Genomic DNA, 21,639 nt, shown 5'->3' on the forward strand with positions numbered 1-21,639 from the left:
TAAACCTATTGCTGCCTCCTAGGATGTTGAAAGGGTAAAAAAACTCTTTAAATACTTTCCTCTTTGTAGTGCCAAGGACCCTCAGCACTTGCTCCGTCTCCGCCTACTCTCAGATATTGAGGGAACTGTACATTAGGCTTTCCCCATTGTTAAGCATTGAATCAGTGCTTTCCTATAGGGATTTTGATTAGATGTTGGATGGCCTCACGCAAAGCGTTAGGATGCACAGTGTCGTTTCACAGAGTTAAAATTAGTGTAAATACAATTTCTCTGAAACTACAATGTTTTACATGGCTGGGCTAAGGTGACAGGGGCACTGTATCCAGACCACTTCAATGAGATGAACTGGTCTGGGTGCCTATAGTGTCCCTTTGAAGTTTAATTGAGACTTAGACATGCGTGGCTTTTTTAAAACCTTTGTTCACAATCAGACATTTTTTTAGGATCTACATTTTCCTGTTCCTGGGTCTACACAAAAGACAATATTATAATAGAACATTTACTTCTTTCCTATTTGTGGTCAACATAATTGATAGAACAGGTCTCAACATTTCCACTCACCACTAGCTACTAGCAAGTGAAATGTTGCCCTGGGGGACTAGAAATTCACCCCTGATGGGTATGCTCTTGCTTACATTTCAAACAACATTTAATGCATGGAAATTATCATAGAACTTACAATTTTAACCCCTGTATAAGAATTAGCAATTTTATATTAGTCTGTATTATTCCAATTAAAATTAGTAAATAAATGCAAGATACTTTTTAAGTAGCTTCACCTTTACTTTGAATACATTAAAATGATACATTGGACATCCACATTTTGTTGCCCTTTTTATAGAATAAATTAAAATAACAAAATCCTCCAATTGTCACTGATTGCAGTGGGTCTCTAGAATCTACTACGTCTCAATTGCTACTGGGATCATCAAAAAAGCACACGTCAAACTCCCAGCTACCACTGGACAATACTCCTGTGTCGCTGATGTGATATACATTACTGACATGTCGTCTCCAAACAAATTGGATTTTATTAAAATTTGCAATCTTTCTAAAGCATTATGAATTTTCTATTGATCCTGCACACAATATTCTGTTTGTTCGTTTTTTGTTTTTTTTATCTGGCTAATTGCAAATCCCTAACCCTTGAAAGCTAAGCGTGTTAGACTGTCGGCAACAGTAGCCAGACTTAGTTTAGTGAGTAATTAAATACGTGCAACAGGAACCTACTGCTATGGTAGGAAACATTACTTAATTTTAGTATAAATACAGATCGCTGCTATATGGGAAAAACGAAGCCCATTAGTCACATTTAAATTACAGAGACTTGTCTCCAAATGTTTCCCTGTGAGTAAGGATAAGACAAATAAGTTTGGCTTAGTCTTTCACCTTGGTTAAAATGATAGTTGATCTAGCAATCATGCTGATTCAAGAAGTTTGAAAACATAGTACATTATCTGCTTTAAAAAACTTGTCCTGCTCTTGTGAAAGGATGCTGGGAAACTCTCGCTGGGAGCAATCCATTTATCAAAGGCCCAGTGTAACAATCCTTATTTATAATGACAATGGGATACCTGTATAGTATACATTCAGTCCTGATGAATGATAGATAAATTGTGTAATTTGCATGTCTTATCCGACTATACCAATCAGGCAATGAAAGCCTTCTTTAAAATGTTACTGAGAAAGAAGAATAAGACAGACTAGGCGTATACCAAGATGAAGATATACTCTCCAAATGAATCCGGTGCCTTAAAAGCCTAACAAAGGTGAGCTTGATACGCAGGTGGACAGGAGGTGATGGCATTTTTAACAAAGGCTTATGGGTAAACCAAGGAGACGAGAGATAACTCAGCCCATTCAAAAAGTAGGATCAGCAAAACAAAGACCAAAAGAATGCGGCTCAAATACTGAAATAAAGCACTTTTCTTATTACATGTCTGCGAAGAAACAGTACACATTTGTTGTGCTAGATACAGGAAATAAAGTGATACACTGGGACCAGCAATTTGTACTTTGTGACAATTCTGTCCCTTTCTAGATCTGTATTCCAAGCCCTTGTCTGATAAGCCAGGATTTAGAGACTGGCTCACACTTAGATGTGTGATAAATGCAACCATTTAATATGCTATGTATCCTTAAACACGGCTACATTGTACTTAGACATATATTTAGCCCCTTCATGTTCACGGTTATGTAACTGTCTTTTTATTGTAACAATACTTGCATACGTTTGACTTGTGTGCCCTATATTATGCTCAACACGTTTTTTTGTATTTTTAAGAGATAATTTTTTTTAACAAATCAGATCGCATATATGTACCACATGCTGTATGCACCAACAAAGAGTAAATCAATGCATTCAATGTTCTGATAAAAGGTTTTCCAAACAATTGCTAAGAATTGCTAACAATTGTACAACGTTTTCTACTGTGTTTGTTTCCACTAGTAGCATTGGAAATGCGAACTATTGTGAACCGCACTGCTGTTATATGGACAGGGGTCACCTGCACATTTTATATCAGAACATAACCTCAACCAAGACAATGACCTCAAAATACATTTGGTACACAGCATTGTCATGACTGGCTTTCTTTATTTCCAAATTGAACAAAAGTAGAGTGTGTCTTAACTGAAGGGAACATTGCTCATATACATATGGAGAATGCATGTATGGTAGAGAAACTGGCACTGGGAATGTTCATATAATATAGTGGACGTGATTGGTTATGATATAACATAGCAGCATAATTTGTGATTATGTGGGGTAAAATTGATGTGATGTCATGCAGTCCCAGGTTATAAAATTGCTTCCCAAATGGTGAGGCAATCTTGGGGTTGAGTTTAGCAGTAGATGTTTTTATTCACAGTTTTCTGTGGTAATATTTTATTAATGTAGAATGGGTGTTTTAACCTTTAAACTAGAAGTTTCTAAAATAAAAATTATTGTAATGATTAGTGAGAGTTTCCAATTGCAGCAATATTTTAGTTTTTTTTGTGGACATAGCACCATCCCACCCCAATGTTGGTACAAACACATCATCAGTAGCAGAAGAACATTCGGGCTTACTGGTTCAATTCATTCAGACGAGACATACTGAATAGTAAATGGCGAAATTGATTCTTAAGATAAAAAAGTAGAATAACCTCTATTTCAAAATGTAAACTTACTGGGAGACAGAAAATGGAAATTAAAGGTTCAATTTAAGACCAATTTATGAAAGTGCAAGGTCAAGGAAGTGGCTAATCTTGTGGGTTTTGGAATTGGGTGGGAACCAAAAAAAAAGGATGTAAGAGGGAGGAGGCAATGTCACTGGAGAGACTTTGCCGTGGCAGTTTTAGTCCCATAAGAGAAAAGAATGGGTGAGTCAGAATAGGAAAATATATAGTCAGGATCCAAGCCTAAAATATTATTTAGAGAAAGGAAAGTTGCACAAAGAGTAAGGAGCAGGCTATAGAAGCATCCTCAATGCAAATGTGAGTATAGATTTATACTAGAAAGAGAACACATTGTATAGAGTGATATACAAAACACGTGTAAAGCAAATAAAACAAATATTTCTCCCATTAATGGGACACTATAGGCACCTAGATTGAAGTGGTGTACGTGAATTGTCCCAGTTCCCTTTACCCTGCAATGTTAAACATTCTCGTTTTAGAGAAACAGCAATGTTAACATTGTAGTGTTAAGACTTCCTCTATGGGCTGCCTACCAGACAGCCACTGGAGGCGCTTCCTGCAGTTTCACGTTGTTTGACTCACGCTTTGCATGAGGGCATCCAGCGTGTTGCACATGCGCATTAGGTCAACTCAGTGCCGAGGGACACAGGAATCCGGTGAACTTGATGATGATGTAACACACATAGGATTAAGCAGTAAACAGTAAGAAATTGTACGCAGACATTAATCCGATTTTTCGTTTTGCTGCTATATTGGTATTATGTGGGCAGTAAAAAAGTTACATGTAAACAGGGCTTAAGTCATGAAGGATTGCATGGTAACGGCGTTCCTGTTCTTTAAGGGTATGTAAAATACTAGAATTTAATGACTGATATAAGTAATAAGTCATATGGTATGATTTGGTTAAGCTATATATCACTACAGAGAAAGTCTCCTGTCAAATCTCAGTGTTTAGGTTTATTTGTTGTGATTTTTGTTTTTTTATTAATAAGCATAAAACGAAAAGTGTTTTTGGTTGTTTTTTTGTTTTTTTTAAATCGTGTCAATGTCAGCTTTACTGCAGTTGTATCAGATAGTACAGAATTCTGTGTTCACAATGGGCAATTGATTTGCTGCCTGGTTAGAAATATTTTGCTGCTCAAGTTGCTTCCGCTGTGAACAGATGTAAGACTGTGTAGAATCCACATGTGAAGAAAGCGTTTCCAAAAACAAAGATGTATTTATATTTAACCATTTTAATACCTAAATTTGATTCTCTCCCTTCCAGCCTCGGCTGTTTAATTTGGGTACCAGAGGTCCAACCTGATTACAGTCCAGAGGTATAGTCAACTTGTAGAAAATTGGTAGAAAAGTCGGTTGTTTGCTTATGGTCAGAACAATTCTCCAAGTCAGCTATGTTTTCTGTTTGGCTGCTTTGGTTTAAAATGCGACATTCTATTTGTATTCACTAAGATTGCATGTGTGCACTTTAATCCAGTCAGTGCCCATCTGGTTTGGTTAAAAAGGCAGCCAGGTTGCCATACCCATGTACAAATGTAAATATCTACAAAGATCTAACTTGGACTTGACACAACTGTTGTACACTCCTCAAGTCCAAAATAGCAAAACCATACAATGAAGAAATATTATCAGCTATATTGATTAGAATATGTTATATAGATTTTACAGATCAAACATATGTACCTCTGTATATGTTTAAAGCCATGGACGTTTAGACAAGGGATTTAGATTTTTCACTTGAGACATTTTTTTCCAGGAGATCTGTTCCTGAAGAAATGAAGGACCACTAATGAAAATAAATTTTTACAGAAGAAACCCCCTGTTCATATGTTATTAGAGGGCATATAGCACTGGATGTTGTGGTCAGTAAGGCTTGTTAAAGACTCTCCATAGTTTTAGGGTATCATACAATATATCACATAGGTCTTGTGTTGGGAAAAGAGAAGGACTGTCATCTTACCTTGTTCATCATCGACTCATTATGATATCCTGTAACTCATGCGTAGTGCATATTGAAATAGGAAGGACTATGAAGTTGTCCGCCATAGTTAGTATAGGAACCCCTCTCATTTTTATTAGTTCCCCACATTACCACACTTTGGTGTATTGGATGATGTACCTGTTAGGTAGATACCCCTCAGTTTAATTACACTGGATTTACAAGTAGTCACCTTTCCATCTTTCTAAAACATAAGGAGGTGACTTTCATTAAGTCATCCAGCCCCCCAAAAATCCCCAACTAAGACTTAACATGGTCTATAAGCTAAGTGCATGAGCTTTGCTGTATATAACGTGGTCTATACTGTGAGATTATGTATCCTTTCATGTCACTGACTGTCTTTTCACCAGTCCAAAGAAAATAGCAAGCCCAGAAGCTAGCTGGCATCTAATGTTTGTGTTGGCACATTATTCACCAATGTCATCTTGCATTCTGTCATTCCAAAACCACCTGTAATAATCATATCTGTCATGCAACAGCAGTAATATCTCCAGTGAAATGGGGGAAAAAACAACATCAGAAGGAAAGTAATCCTTCACTAGTATTTTAAAGTGATATTTGTTTATGAAATGGAAAAAGAGCATTAAGATTATGCACAGTGGGATGAATTGACCCTACATGCGCCAAGAGATGACAAGAAAGATCTAGTTGCATGCAATAAACAGAAATCAAGCCAAATTGTGGAGGTAGCTCACCAGGATATATTGGAACTTGATGAATTCATTGTTCATAGAGGTTTGAAAGCTTTTTTCAGATTTAGTACCTTTTGCTTCTACTCAGCTAGCACTCTTTTTCTCAATGACTGTGAATTTGATGATTTGTGCCTTGAACATTTACTTCTTGCTTAGTGAATTTGATGTTCTGCAGTATGCCTTTTTTTTTTTTAGTTTACTTTTTAACACAATTTGTATCTATTTTTTTTCTTTTTTTTTACACAATTTGCATCTTGCCATTTTCCTTGGAGTTTCAATATTCTTTTTTACTTGCTGCAGTTCTCATCACTAATCATCATTCATTGCATTTTCTTTCTCCGTGGCGTTTCTGTTATCTGCAAGTCATACTGTTTTTTTTTACTCCAACCTTGGCTTTGATTCCGCGTTTGTGGCCAGTTGGCCCCAGCTTTGTTCTAATTTAGCACATGATGTTCACTTTCTAAACTTACATTTGGTTATTTAATTATGCTGCACTATCTTACTATATGAGGACTTGTGAGTGCTACTGCTCTATTGTGTTTCTGATAGACACCAACTCAAAACTGGAGGTGGGTACTTGACTGGCATAACAGGCAAGGGGTCCTGAGCTTCAGATGTTTCAAGAAGTTTGTTTCATATTGCACATATTCATATTCCTCTTATGGGAGTTAAACTAAATGGTAACCTAAGAAAGACAAAACTACTAAAGGAAAAGCTAGCCCTCCTGGTGGGTTCCTCCTCTGCCGACATCATGGGACTCTAATATGCATATGTGCTCATTAGGCCATCCCCACAGCAAAGCATTGACTCATTGCTTCCCTATGGATTTTTTTTTAAGACATTGGACGTCCTCTTGCAAAGTGTGAGGACGTCCAGCATCATTTCACAGAGTCAAACTCGGTGAAACTGCAGGAAGTGCCTCTGGTGACTGTCTGGTTGACATTCACTAGAGATAGTCTTAACACTGCAGTGTAAAAATGTCAGTTTCTCTAAAAGTGCAATGTTTGCAGCTTCAGGGTTAAGGGAACAAGGATATGGAGCATTGAGATGAAGTGGTCTAGGTGCTTATAGTGTCCCTTTAAGTGCTGGGACATAATGAGGAATGTGTAAAGATTGCATATTCTACACTGCTTTCTCCGGCCTCCACATTGTGCCAGAGAGATAAATTAATGTTAATTATTCCATCATTGTTTTTATATGACCTATCCCACTAGAATCTACCCATCCTTACAGTATAGATAACAGTGATGTAGTTGTAATTCTTTGCACATTTTACTGGATGGTTTATTATGTATCAATAGAAACTAACGTAGTACTTTACAAGCCATTCTCAATGCTTTATTTCCTCAACTGACCTGTTTAGGAACAAGTCAAAAGTGTTTTTAACCAAATCACGATTTCCTGGTGATTTTTTTCAACTTCACAGACAGATTTCACATTTGAATAAGAATTAATTCTTCCCAGATCTGCTGGATTATTAACGTTAGATATCCGTTGAATGTGTAATGATGCAAGAGTAAAGTATGCTTTTGATAAAATAATTGCTAACATAACTCATTGCTGGCCGCAGTTTTAATTGCTACATGTACCTCATGTTTAAAAGAGCAGTATAATCCATTGGAGAGTTTCTGTGCCTCAGTCCTCTTAATATTCCCGTGAATAGCCATTTCTCCCTTGTACCTACAAAATGTAATCTCTATAGAATTGGGAGCGAGAAATGGATAACTGTATTGGGAAAGGAAGTTGGGTGAATTTGGACAGAAAATATTGGAGTGCGTTTTGTAGGATGGAAATGTGTATAATATTTTGATGGTGAGCAAATTGAGAAGGATTTCTACTGTTTCAAAGTCTCCCTATAAAAGTTTAAAACTCACCTTATTTCCAGCGCTGCGCCGGTCTGCCTGCGCTGACTCCGCCCCTTTGTGACATCATCAAAATGGCCAATTTTTAGCTAATCCAAATGCCAAATGCCGTTTTGGCCAATCAGGACCTCCTCATGGGGACGCTGAACAGCAGGGCTGCTTACTGTGCAACCCTAAGCCAGAAAGCCCCTCCAGTGGCCATCTAAGGAGTGGCCACTTGAAGGTGTCCCTAGGGGCAATGTAAGGGGCAGTGTTTACATGAAAATACCTGAAGGGAGCCATTATACTCATTAGAACAACAACATTAATCTGTAGTTGTTCTGGTGACTATAGTGTCCCTTTAAGTCTCACTGCTCAATTCTCTGCCATTTAGAAGTTCTAGTCACAGCTCTAGTCACACCTCCCCAGATTGGCTGCATGATGAACAAATGGTTTTATTTTCAATTATATTAACTTACTTTAGAATTTTTTTTAAAAAAATCTCCTGCTCTGTAAATTACACACAGGAGGCTGCTGTAATGTCTAGCATGCTATGAATAGTGCATGAGATAGGAAAGTCTAAATTAAACAGACTGTGCAATAAAGGAAGTGTAGAGATTAGATATCACAGGAAGGCTGTGTAAGTCACATGCCTTAGTTTATTGAGCTGAGATCTGCACACATTATGTAGTGTAGATTTGCTGTAAAAAAAGGTCTTGTGTGATTCTTAGGTAAATTAATGTGTGCCTTTGCATCCAGAAACACACATTATTAATTATTATTAGTATTTGCATTTATATAGCATCAACATATTCTGAAGTCCTTTACACTTATAGAATGAGGCCATTTGACAAATTTATTTACCTACAAATATTGAAAAGTTACCATATTTTAAGATCTAATATACATTAGACATTGTGTGTTTATGAAACGAAGGCATATTCAGAAAATTATTCACTAAGTTCCAGGTACTCAGGGAAGATGGGTGTAACTTGAGTACAACACAAGTACACTTGGTACTTCTTAGGTTGAAAGTTCTGTGTTCTGCATTCAGTGCCTGCTTAAGTCATATTCTCATTGACTTCAGAGAAGAGTTGACTGAGGAACTCAATTCCTGTAAAACCCATCTCGCTCAAGTTAAGTTAGTGATTCATAGTTTTAAACCTTATGGGAGTGTAGTAGAAGCAGTAGAAGCGATGAGAACACCCTGTTACATAAATCTGAGAAGAATCTTTCCTGTATTTAGGCACCATACTATGACTATACCTCAAGAGGCTGACAGGCAGTCTTATTTTGTGGATGCATCCAAACTCATTCCATATTATTTCATCCACTTTTTGCCCTCCTCAACATTCTACCCCTCCCTATCTTTTATGTGACCTATTTTTTGTGATCTTCTTATCCATTCTATACTGATCCTTGTGGGAACTGGCAGGGATTTATGGTATATGGACACGTTTGCCACTCTGCATCTTTTACAAGGATCGTTATTATTGATTGTTCAGGTTATTATCTCTCTCAGTTGTCTCTATTAACCTATGTCTTTTTAATGTCTTTAAAATAAAGAATGTTAAAAAAACAAACAAAACAATAACAGAGATGCCAAAGCACTGGATGAATTGGATTTGGTTGAATCCCAGCTATCCTCTGCTGTTTGGAAGAGATCACGCAAACTTTAATATTTCACCAGCGCTGGGCTATGGCTGAATTGTTTTAAATGATTAAAACTCAGCCCACTCGGTTTGAGGCTTGATGAATGTACTTGTAATATAAAAGACAGGGTGCTTGCATGTGCAATTGCTTTAATGATTCCCATACTAACCAGGAAATTCTCTTATTCATTTGTAGAATTTCCTAGAAATATAATTTTGCTTTATTTACAATTCAATTTAACTTTTTAACAAACAGACAAAACAACTTTTTCCAGACTATGTGTTCCTTCATCGAGCAGCTGTGTGCATTCTTATTGCTTTTGCTCATGTCTCAAACTTATTTTTCCGTAAGTGCACTTATTATTACCTTGTTCTTTATGCAAGCCATAGCATAGCCTGGATTTCACTTCCAAATTGCATTACAAAGTGTTCTTTTCTTTGCTTTTTTTGTAAATACTTGTAGTTATTTAATTGGGTTTTCAAATAAACAAAAAAAGAAAGCTACAAAATGTTTTGTTTAAATGTTCAGATCATGGTATTTTGATTTACATTTATTAAGCCGATTGAAACATTATTGCTTTATGTACCAAAACAATGTTAATTAGGTTTATTTGTGAAGCTGTCTGAGACATGTACTAGGGCAGGGATAGGCAACCTTCGGCACTCCAGATGTTGTGGACTACATCCGCCATAATGCTATTACACCCATAATGCTGGCAAAGCATCATGGGAGGTATAGTCCAAAACATCTGGAGTGCTGAAGGTTGCCTATGCCTGTACTATGGGTTAAACACTTTGAAATTTCACAAATATTCTCGTTTGAATGAAGCTTTTTATAACAGTTGGCTAGGGGTTTCATTAACTAAACTCTCACGTGTAGCAAACTGAAATCAAATTTAGTCAAATTCAAGGAATGCTATAGTGTTAGGAATGTTCCTCTGCACGCGTGCCTCCCTTCCTCCATCAAATTACCTTTTGTCTCCGCCCCCACCAACGTCATTGTGAGTAGGAACCTAATGCTCATGTGCGGCAAGCGCTGTGTGTGCATTTGGTCTTTCCCGTTGAGTCAATGATTTCCTATAGGTTTTTAGAAGACACTGTATGTCCTCATGCAAAGCAATGCAATGTAAACATTGCAATGTCTCTAAAACTGTAATGCTTTACATTGCAGGGTTAAGGGAACAAGGACATTGCACCCAGACCACTTCAATGAGATGAAGTGGTCTTGTTGCCTATAATGTCCTTTACAGATTAAAGGAGCACTATAGGATCAGGAACACAAACATGTATTCCTGACCCTATAGGGTTAAAACCACCATCTAGCCACCCTGGTCCCCTCATGCCTCCCTAAATATAGTAAATCTTACTTGTATTCAAGTCTGCAGCTGAATGCTTTGTGCCTTTTTCCTTTAGAACTGCCCACTGCCTACTGACATCAGCAGAAATGGTAGCCTGATAAAATCACAATGCCTCCCCATAGGATTGGCTGAGACTGACAAAGAGGCAGATCAGGGGCAGAGCCAGCACAATTCAAACACAGCCCTGGACAATCAGCATCTCCTCGTAGAGATGAGTTGAATCAATGTATCTCTATGAGGAAAGTTCAGTGTCTGCATGCAGAGGGAGGAGATACTGAATGTTTGGATGCATTTTAGGCAGCCATGACCCAGGAAGGATCTCTAACAGCCATCTGAGGAGTGGCCAGTGAAGTTATCACTAGGCTGTAATGTAAACACTGCATTTTCTCTGAAAAGACAGTGTTTACAGCAAAAAGCCTGAAGGTAATGATTCTACTCACCAGAACAAATACAATAAGCTGTAGTTGTTCTGGTGGCTATAGTGTCCCTTTAAGGTAGGTGATCTGGAAAAAATCTCCTTCTCAGCTGTAATCATAGCTTGGCTAATTGTACCAGAATTTTGTGTTTGGATTTTAATTACCTACAAATTGAATTTTAGTGTATATAATCTAGTATAAGTGGGATTCCAAAGTTAATTTCAAATTTTAGAACAAAATACATCAAAATAAATACTCCAAATCAGCCTTTTTTGTTTTCTTTTTGATTTCTTTGATCTAAACTTGAAATTTACAAAGAATTCCTAATAATGCAAACATAACTTAATTACACTGTTAGTTTTTCTTGTCATTAAAGTGAATAACCAGTGCTAATAAAAACATTTTACCTACTTGTAAATGGCTAATATTGGTGCATCACGGAATGTGCTTAGGATTGAGAGGACCTTAATATAGAAAGAGTATTTTTGTTTGCAGACTTTGGGGAACATACAGGACAGAGTCTGCCATTAGATTCCTCTGTGCGCTGTGTATAGCATACAAACACATGTATTGTGCAATGCAAATGTTGGCTCTTCTAGCAAATATCAGTTACATTACTCCAGTACATTACCCTCAGCTAACCTTACACTCTATATATGAAGTAGCTGTTATCTTTTTAACTTTTATTTATTTTAAGCATTAGAAATTAGCATTTGAAAGAATGAAAATTGCAAGATTCCCGTTACATCCTGTTTATCTGTAGGCCAACTATTAATTATAATAATTAGTTATGATTAATTGTCCCTCCAGCTGTAATCTCTCCGGCTGTTAAAGGGGCACTCAAGCAAGATTGCTACTCCAACTGATTATAGTGGTTATGGTGCAAGGGAGTTATAAGCGTAGTCTCTCCTATATTCTGCAGTGGTAATGACAATACATTTGCAGTATAAGCCCTATTTGTATAGACCATGCTTCCCCAAACTCCAGCCCTCCAGATGTTGCTGAACTACAACTCCCATGATTCTCAGCCTATCTATTTCATTCATAGAATGGACTACAACTCCCATGATTCTCAGCCTATCTATTTCATTCATAGAATCATGGGAGTTGTAGTTCAGCAACATCTGGAGGGCTGGAGTTTGGGGAAGCCTGGTATAGACTATAAATGTGGGCTATAGGTTGATGCAAATTACATGAGCTACAAATAGTCAATAGTATGAAAGATATTGGTTATATATCCACACAGCTAACCCCTTCATGGCAGAGGGCAGACTTGGCAAGTCCTGGGCTATACTACACTTAGAACATTTGTGTCTTCTGCGGTATGCTGTGAAAACCCTGTATTGATGCATTGTGACATCATGACGCATGAAGTAAGAAATTCAACAGGTCCTTGCAGTGGGAGAGAGGGCATCTTTGCAATGTGAGGCAGTAGACTAACACCCTTGAGAGGACCAGGATTGGCTGTAATATGCCAGCCATTCCAGAAGGCAACAAATCAGGGCATAGAAGCTATTTTGAACCTGCATTAAATTGGTATTTTGAGGCATTGCTTTAATTTACTTTTCACTGCCTGTATTTTCGTTAGCAATATCCACCATCAATTGTCCCTTAAACAAACCAAAAAATACCTTAAAGAGCTAAATGCAAGATGGTTTTCTTAAACATACTTTCTTGTTATATTTTTTTGAAAGGCAGCTGTGGAAAATTCTCCATGAATGTACGTCACAATGATGATGACCGACCAAATCCCACTGGAACTGCCACCCTTGCTGAATGGGGAGGTCCCGATGATGCCACATATAGTGAATGGAGATGGCTCACAGCAGGTAGGTAGAGTTGATTGTATTTATGTGTTTAATGTATTTATTTAGTATTGTTAACTGACTTAATGGGAGGTTAAATAACTGGTCTGGAAAAATTCTCCCACTCAGCAGAAAAAGAACTTGCAACTTGTTTTTTTTTTTATTCCATTTTAGGGAATCTGATATCCACATCTACCTGCAAAAGTTATATAATAGTAATAAACACATGATCAATTATGAATTTGCACAATCACCTGACACATGCTACTTATAAGATATAATTACCCAAATCTTGCATTTGTCTTGTTCACCGTGGCAGATAAAGATGGTGGATTCACTTAAAACAGTGCTACAGTTTCTTCAGCCTTTTCTCGTTTTCCCTGTACCAAAGAGAATGGTATGTCTGGTTAGTACAATGTTTAGATAAAATAAAAGGAGACCGCAAAAAAAAACAAAAAAGCCTACCTTAGTCCTAACCATCATTCTGCAATAGCTTTAGTAATAAATTACAGGAAAGGGAAACTCTTAGGGAACTCATTGCAGCACTCATGGTTTGAATGTACAATAGAATTATGTTGGGGGTGCTATAATTTACATCCAGTATCTGGCCTTCTCCTGATTTATTTTGGCCTGTGTTACACCTAGAACATCTCACGTGGCTGCGTTTCCCTAACTCCCCCCTCAACCTTTTATGTATATCTTTCAAAAAGTCTTTGTTCACTTCTTAAAAATTACGACTGACCCGATTATTAAACTGTTGTTTCATGACATTTTGATCCTTTAATGCTAGTGCAAAGCATCTATTTCATGTTTTCTGTTCAAGACCAAATTGCAGGGTTCTTAAATAAATATGATCCTTTTTTTTCTATGGTGAAATAATTTTTCCACTTACTATAGGTTAAATAAATGTCAAATGTAAATGATTAATCAATGTAGCATAAAATAGTTAGTTTAGAAAGGAACAATCTAATTTGATACACAGAGTTAATGCAGGAATACGTCCACTACAAGTTGTGGGCAAATTGAATATGTAATATAGGTCTGTTCCTTTCAGAGAGTGCCAGTGTTGCATTTATTCTTTGTATGCTGGTTAACTGGATTCACAATAACATTTATGGAAGCTCAGAAGTCAGCTTTAACAATATGGTTGCAGTTGGTAAAGTAAATGATGATAACACGAGCAGACTAATTTATAGTTGAAATGGTGCCTTGACCATTCTTCCATTGTAACAATGTTTCACCTATCAGGGTGTCGCTTTAGGTCTACATGGCTTGTGAAGACCCACATAGTCAAGGGGTCCCTCCATCCTCCAGCCTGATGGACCAAGATTCCAGGTTTCCAATGATGGGCAGCTCCCTCCAGCATATTGCTTTGGAGGGGCACACAAAATCTCTGCACAGTGCACCCTTAGTTGGCCTGACACATGCACTTAGTGTTTGGTAAATTCCATTGACCACAGACAGAAGAACCAAAGTCTCAGCAAAGAGTTCCATTTTTCTTGGAGACTTTACTTTTAGTCTGCTTGCTGGAGCATTAAGATTAGGCAAACTAGTTAGCAGGCAAAACTAAAAGTAATAACACTACATAGGGGCAAGAAGCATCTATACCAGGGTTGTCAAAAAGTAGATTGCCGTGCCTAGATGTTATTGTACTACACATCCCCTGATGCTTTTTCAGACTTAAAGGGACACTATAGTCACCAGTGCAACTACATGTATTCCTGACCCTATAGTGTTAACACCACCATCTAGCCCCCCTGGGCCCCTCATGCCTCCATAAATATAGTAAAAATCTTACTGTATTCAAGCCAGAAGCTGTAAATCTGCATGCTGTTAGACTCAGGAAAAACAAGCAGTCTGCTGACATGTGATAGCCTGATCCAATCACAGTGCTTCCCCATAGGATTGGCTGAGACTGACAAGGATGATTCAAACACAGCCCTGGCCAATCAGCATCTCCTCATAGAGATGGATTGAATCAATGAATCTCTATGAGGAATGTTCAGTGTCTGCATGCAGTGGGATGAGATACTGAATCACAGGATGCTCGTGCACAGCAGATCTGAGTGGATGGAGGCATATTATGCCTCCATCAACTCAGAAGTCCCTCTGGTTCACTCTGAGTGACTGCAACTGGTGTTTACATGAGAAAGGCTGCAGGGAGCTATAGTTCTCACCTGAACAACCTCCTTAAGCTGAAGTTGTTCAGGTGACTATCGTGTCCCTTTAAAGAGGAACTGTGTGCACACAATTCACCTTCATATTTCCTATATAAATAATCTGTAAGTGTCTAAAAACATCCAGCGGGAATAAACAGAAACACACACAACAATGCATACTTAGCAATACCAGAGATAGTGAAGGACCTAGATAGAATGTGTAGACAGGAGCTAACCAACACTTTCTATTAGCAGACTGATGTTTTCGGTTTGATTTCTGGAAAAAGACAACTTTCCCCATAGCGTGTCGTTCTTTTTAAAACGCTAAATTTACTAGAAAAAAAATGTCCTCTTTAAAAGAAAAAAAAAAAAAGACAAAAACAAATTCCTAGACCCAAGTAATTTAATTCTGTTGCAGGATGGAAAGCAGAAAGGCAAACAAACCCAGAGAGGCATCTTCCTCTAGCTTAGACAGCTGCTATAAAGATCTATGACGGCAGCTGCTAGCAGCCCATTGCAGTACACAGTATTTGACAACAAATGGAAAATAACATTATTATTTTTTCATTATATATATAGCGCCAGCAAATTCCGTAGCGCTGTACTGAATGAATGAATTTCTGATGAATACTCATTTTACTATGAGATTCAATGCTTCACAGTTATTGACAAGACAATTTATTTTGTGTAAAAAATAAATTATTAAAATGTTTGATTTGAACATGTGAATATCTCTGATTTGTGCCCATCCAAAAACAAAAATTGAGTTTCCTTAAAATAATGCTTTGTCTTTTTACTTAAGTAAAAAAAAAAAGAATAATATTAAAGAATAACATCTGTTAATTCAAAACAGCTGTATAATATAACCTAAAGAACAAAGTACAAATGGACTATTTAGCCACACGCAGAGAGATTTATTTAATTGTGGTGTGATTATCTTAAAACACCTGCTATACATGTCCAAATGTTTGAATCCATATGTATGACCTTTTTTTAGACATAGACATTGGTGGTAGATGTATGAAATCACGCATAGAGAAATACACAATCACAATAGTGCATTACATCTGACTGTCTACATACCTCACAACATTGGGACGTGTGGGTGGGTTTGAGAGGGGGCGTTAATGCTCTTAAAAACTAACTGAAGGGACCTGTCTGTCCAACCCTCAGCCTGCAGGACCTTGCAGAGAGTACTGCTAAAGGACTCTCTCCAGGGTTCCAATGCCCGTGCACAGTGCGAGCACATCTAATAATGTGGGACATGACACCAGGGAACTAAATGTGGACAGCGGGACAAGACCCCAAAATCGGGACTGTAGTCTTCTCTCCTTATCTCAATCTGTCTGTCTCTTTTTCTGCTTGTGTTTCTTTCCATCTAGCTGTCTGACTCTATTTGTCTGGCTGTCAGACTAGCTGTCTACCTATCTTTCTTTTTTTATTTTTATTTTTCTTCACATGGCTTGATAAATATGACTGCACATTGCGAAGCACTGATGTAATTGTTTCCTTGTGTGGAGAAATTATGGCTTTTTGTTTGTGGGTGTTATTTGAAAGATCTGTTTTATGTGTTTTTTCAATTTATACTGAAAATAGCTCACAGAGTTTTTGAAGCACGGCTATCAATTACACTTTCTTTGTCCACTTTTGTATTGTAGCGTGAGAGGAGGGGTCATTACATTATTTTTTCATTGAATAATTTCACCACCAGTAATTTTTCTCTAGATTGTAGTTGCTGATGCTTATTTTTTCAGAGTTCTGTTTATTGTATTTTTTATGATTAACAAAGTAGTGGGATTTGCACTTGTACAGAATGATGCTATATGGACTGTAATCACAGCATACTTAGTGTTTCAAATTGGTATATCATACCTCCCAAGTGTCTCAATCCAAGGCACAGTCCCTATTTTGGGCCCAAATCCCTCTATCCCCCCTTTTCTCATAATGTCCCTCCCTCTATTCTAGGAGCTCAATATTGTTGGCGTGTCTGCGTTTATAACAAAGCTCCACAACAATGATACTCACAATATTCTGTCCAACCTCCAAAAAATTAGTTTACAAATAAGTATGTGTAAATAGGATACATTGTTCTTGTTCTAAATTACATTATAATTGCATAAATTGTTATCAGTAAGTAAAAATGTCTCAGAACAGCCTCACCCCCAGCCAGACCCCCGCTAGCATCCCTAAAATTTGTCCATTTGAAATGTAAGGTATAGAGTATCTTAAAAAGTAAAAAAGCTGTAGGAGTTATCTGCACGTCACCGAACGAGTCCTGAGCTTGTTAATAAGAAAGTACTGTTTTTTAAATTCGATTTTGCACTGTTTAGGCCTTTTTTCTCCAAATAGTTTTTGGCTGAATTCCCTATTTGTCTGTCTGTCTATATGTCTGTCTATCTATCCATCTCTGTCTGTCTATCTGTGTACCCAGTTTATATCAGTACATTATGCTGTGATCAAAAAAAAAAAAAGTGCTGAAAATTCTCTTTATCCATTATGCAATGCTGTTTATGCATTAATGCCATTTATCTTTATTAAACAGCCATGGTCTTATTCTTTTGTGCCCCCACCCCCCTTCTGTATTGTGGAAATGGCAGCATTAACTGTAGAGGAAAGAGGAAAGGATTAAAGATGGAGCTATGGTATGGGTCAGCATGATGTCACTTTGTGGCTACAAACACTGTAATGGAAATTAAATGCCAGTAAATCTTGTCGGCATTAAATGCACTGCCACTTACGCAGTTAATAAAAAAGCAGGATTTTTTTTTACAACTCAATGTTTATTAAGTTTTAAGTTTACATAAAATGATAGGCTTAATGTAAGCACATCTGTTTGAACATACAACTAATAAATAACAATAAAAAAAGAGAGGAAAAACAAACCCCATATGGTGTAGTAGAAGGTCACGTGCAGAGTAAAGGAGACGCAAAAAAAATGGGAAGGGAAACAGAGCAGTAGGGGTGTATGAAGGTGTTTTAAAGAAGAAACAAAATACAGGATTAGGGTTAAAGAGAGGGTAAGGATGACGTGAGACAAAGGAGAAAAAACAAAACAGGAATTATTTTAATGTTTGATTAGCATTGTTGAATATTTCAGAACATGCTGTAAACATGTGTTGAATGAAGCCCAAATATTGCATATATGTATATATATTGTGCTTTTTCGAAATGCAAGGATTCACATGCAAATTAAGAGTTAAATGACCATTAGTTTCTGCAGTCAATGCGTGATGTGGCCTTCTACAAAAAATATAAGGAAATGCTAATATGCTGCAAAAACTATGTCAACGGATGATAGTTGCTTGAAATTACTTTAATATAGACTAAAATGTGCAATGTGAACTTAGTACTTCTGGTTTGTTTTAGCTTGAAGTTACTATGATTATAAGACTTGTGCACGGGGAGGGATTTTTCAGTTTTGGTTTTTAGATATGTTTTTTAATGCTCTGTCTTTTTCCATTGGTCACTTCTTAATGTGAATAAAATTCCAAGATTTTACTATTAACATGATGTAAAGTCATGATTTTATTAATGACACGAGTCTTATTTAATTTTCCCTCAGCAGCGAAGAGAGAAATGAATGTTAAAGAGAAAATTAGCATATCATTAACATATATACATATTCAACAGTGCTACTAATAGGAACCACCCCCTTTCAGTATATAAGGTGTAGCACCCTCTTCCTCTTTCTGTAGCGATCCGAAGACCAGTCAAAACCGAACAAAAAAACTCTGAACCGGAACTGTAACATCGGAAAAGTCGTACATCCCTTCCTAGGGGAAAACGGTAAAGCCGACCTTTAACCCCTTAACCCCTTAAGGACACATGACGTGTGTGACACGTCAAGATTCCCTTTTATTCCAGAAGTTTGGTCCTTAAGGGGTTAAGGACACATGACATGTGTGACATGTCATGATTCCCTTTTATTCCAGAAGTTTGGTCCTTAAGGGGTTAAACCTCTTCGATCACTCCGACATGGGAATTCAGGCTAAAAGAAAGGAGAAAAATGGTAAAATCTCGATTGATAACTGGTTGTAACGTACCCCAGCCTATCTATTGTTATCTAGATCCGGATAAAAATCAACGTCATAACATCCTGACATGAAAACATACAAACTTAAAGGGAAACTCCAGTGCCAGGAAAACGATCCGTTTTCCTGGCACTGGAGGGTCCCACTCCCTCCCACCCACCAATCCCCGGTTACTGAAGGGGTGAAAACCCCTTCAGTGACTTACCTGTGGCAGCGGCGATGTCCCTCGCCGCTGTCTCCTCCTCCGCGACGCTCCTCCTTCTGGCTCCGTCGGCCGGCGGGCGAGACTGATCCCGCCCACCGGCCGAGGAGACCTAATGCGCATGCGCGGCAATTCCGCATTAGGTCTCCCCATAGGAAAGCATTGAAAACTCCCCATAGGAAAGCATTAGGTCTCCCCATAGGAAAGCATTGAAAACCCCATAGGAGCGAGATCTTGTGGAACACGTTTGGTTGGAGCCTCCAATCTCCAGAGTCCCTCAGGTAGCGGGAGTTCCAGTCCGCGGTATAATTGTCCAGGCCTGGAATGTGTTCCGCGGTAACGGACACACTGTTCTGTAAACAGTAATTCCAGAAGTCTCGAGCCAAAACTGCTAGGATGCGAGACTTGGTGCTCCCTAGATGGTTTATATACCGAACCGCTGAGACATTGTCCAGCTTGAGTAGGATCGAGCATGAGATGCCTTTGGGTGAGAGACTGCGAATGGCGAACGAGGCCGCCAGCAGTTCCAGAGAGTTTATGTGCAAGAAGGACTCTTCCGTGGACCATCTGCCTCCTGTGGATATGGAGCCGCAGCGTGCGCCCCAGCCATGTAAGCTGGCGTCTGACTCTATCACCAGGTCCGGGGTGGACCCGAAGATTGCTCGCCCGTTCCATGCTTCCATGTGGGTCAGCCACCAGTTCAGTTCTTCCCTGGATTCCACGTCCAGAGTGACTTGGGATTCGTAAGAGTGGCCACTTCGTAAGCAGGTCGCTTTCAGACACTGCAATGCTCGGTAGTGGAGCGGGCCTGGAAAAATCGCCTGGATAGAGGCCGCCAACAGGCCAATGACCCGTGCCAGTTGGCGTAGGGAGATGTCTGGCCGATGCATAAGTCTCCTTATCTCTTTCTTGATGTTGGACATCTTTTCCGCCGGGAGGCATAGGATCTGTAGAATGGAGTCGACTCGGAATCCTAAGAATTCCATTTGTTGTGAGGGAATTAGAACCGATTTCTTCCAGTTCTGTCAGACCTTCCGGCATTCGCTAACCGTGGACTTCCGGGTTCTCGGAGCGCGGCCACTCCCCCTCCTATGACGCGGTCGTTCCCAGGATTCATAGAGAGACCGCGTCAACACCACAGTGCTGGATCAACTCGAAAGCTCCCGCGAACTTCAAACTGAATATTTACTACTTCTACTGTGTATCGGACCCGGACTGTTTAATCGTTTACCCTCCTTCTCCTCTCCTACGACCTCGGACTGTTTTTGGATATTCTCTTGCCTGCTGCAACCTCGATTCTCTGTGGAATCTCTATCACCAATTTGGATTATCGCTCCTTCATAAGTTAAGTAAACCAGATTGGCTCAAGCTTAATATATAACCATCCTAATTCTAAGTGGTTCGCTATCTGCTCCACCTAAACTCCTAACCTTGTTTTCAACACCTACTAATTAATCATCTGTCTCCTAATTTGGAACTTCTCGCTGGTTGTGTTAAATTTGCCTTATCTCAAAACAACTTCAACTCCGCTGCTGTTTATAACCTGCCAGGAATTAAAGAGACAGTTCAAATTGATTATCTTTTTTATTTAAAAGCAATAAACAATATCAAGTTCAGAAATCTGCAGTTGTTTCCATCTTGTCAACAATTGAGCATTACAGATTGATCCAGCCTAATTAATGGATACAGCAGATCTCACTTCTGAAATCACCAGATTAAACCAAAGAGTGGATACGCTTACTCAAGGCATGCAAGATCTACAGATCACCAATGAAAGAATCCTTACTTATGTAAGGGACTTGCAAACACATACTCCTCACACAGTTACACACTCGGCTAGTGACCCTGCTGTCTCCAACCCCGAAAAATTCTCTGGAGACAGATCCCAATACCGAGAGTTTATCAATTCTTGCAAGTTGTTGATTGCATTAAAACCCTTCACCTCTTCAAAGGCACCGGAGAAACCTATAACTCCCGCTGAACCTATGGAAATAGGGGTTGTGAGAAGTCCTCTTACTCCAGAAGAGAGAACCAGAAGAAGACAAATGAACCTCTGCATGTACTGTGCTTCGCAAGAACATGTGGTCCCAGACTGTCCCCTATTGAAACGTCCAAGAGGCGGTAAGCATGGTTCTACCACGACTGTAATGAGTGTACTTCCTTCTAAACCAACCTCTCATTTCTCCTCTGTTTCTCTCATATTACAGTGGGACAAAGAAAGAATTACGACTAAGGCCATTATTGATTCCGGTGCTAATGGGGTGTTCCTGGACTCATCCTTTGTTACAAAAAATAAAATTCCTT

The 21,639-nt window shown here is 38.5% G+C and overlaps 1 protein-coding gene across 2 annotated transcripts in view; it reads left to right on the forward strand.

The window, feature by feature from the left end:
- FNDC3B (fibronectin type III domain containing 3B) overlaps positions 1-21,639 on the forward strand; it is a 296,429-nt gene that overhangs the window by 46,675 nt on the left and 228,115 nt on the right. The window contains exon 2 of one of the 2 annotated variants that reach the window (XM_063442678.1): positions 12,833-12,967. In XM_063442678.1, coding sequence (XP_063298748.1) covers positions 12,857-12,967 — 111 coding nt within the window. In that variant the 5' untranslated portion in view covers positions 12,833-12,856. The remainder of the gene's footprint in view (positions 1-12,832; positions 12,968-21,639) is intronic. The other variant, XM_063442679.1, reaches the window with a different exon arrangement.

This window comes from Pelobates fuscus, chromosome 2 (genome assembly GCF_036172605.1).
Source record: "Pelobates fuscus isolate aPelFus1 chromosome 2, aPelFus1.pri, whole genome shotgun sequence".
Classification (NCBI taxonomy): Eukaryota; Metazoa; Chordata; class Amphibia; order Anura; family Pelobatidae; genus Pelobates; species Pelobates fuscus.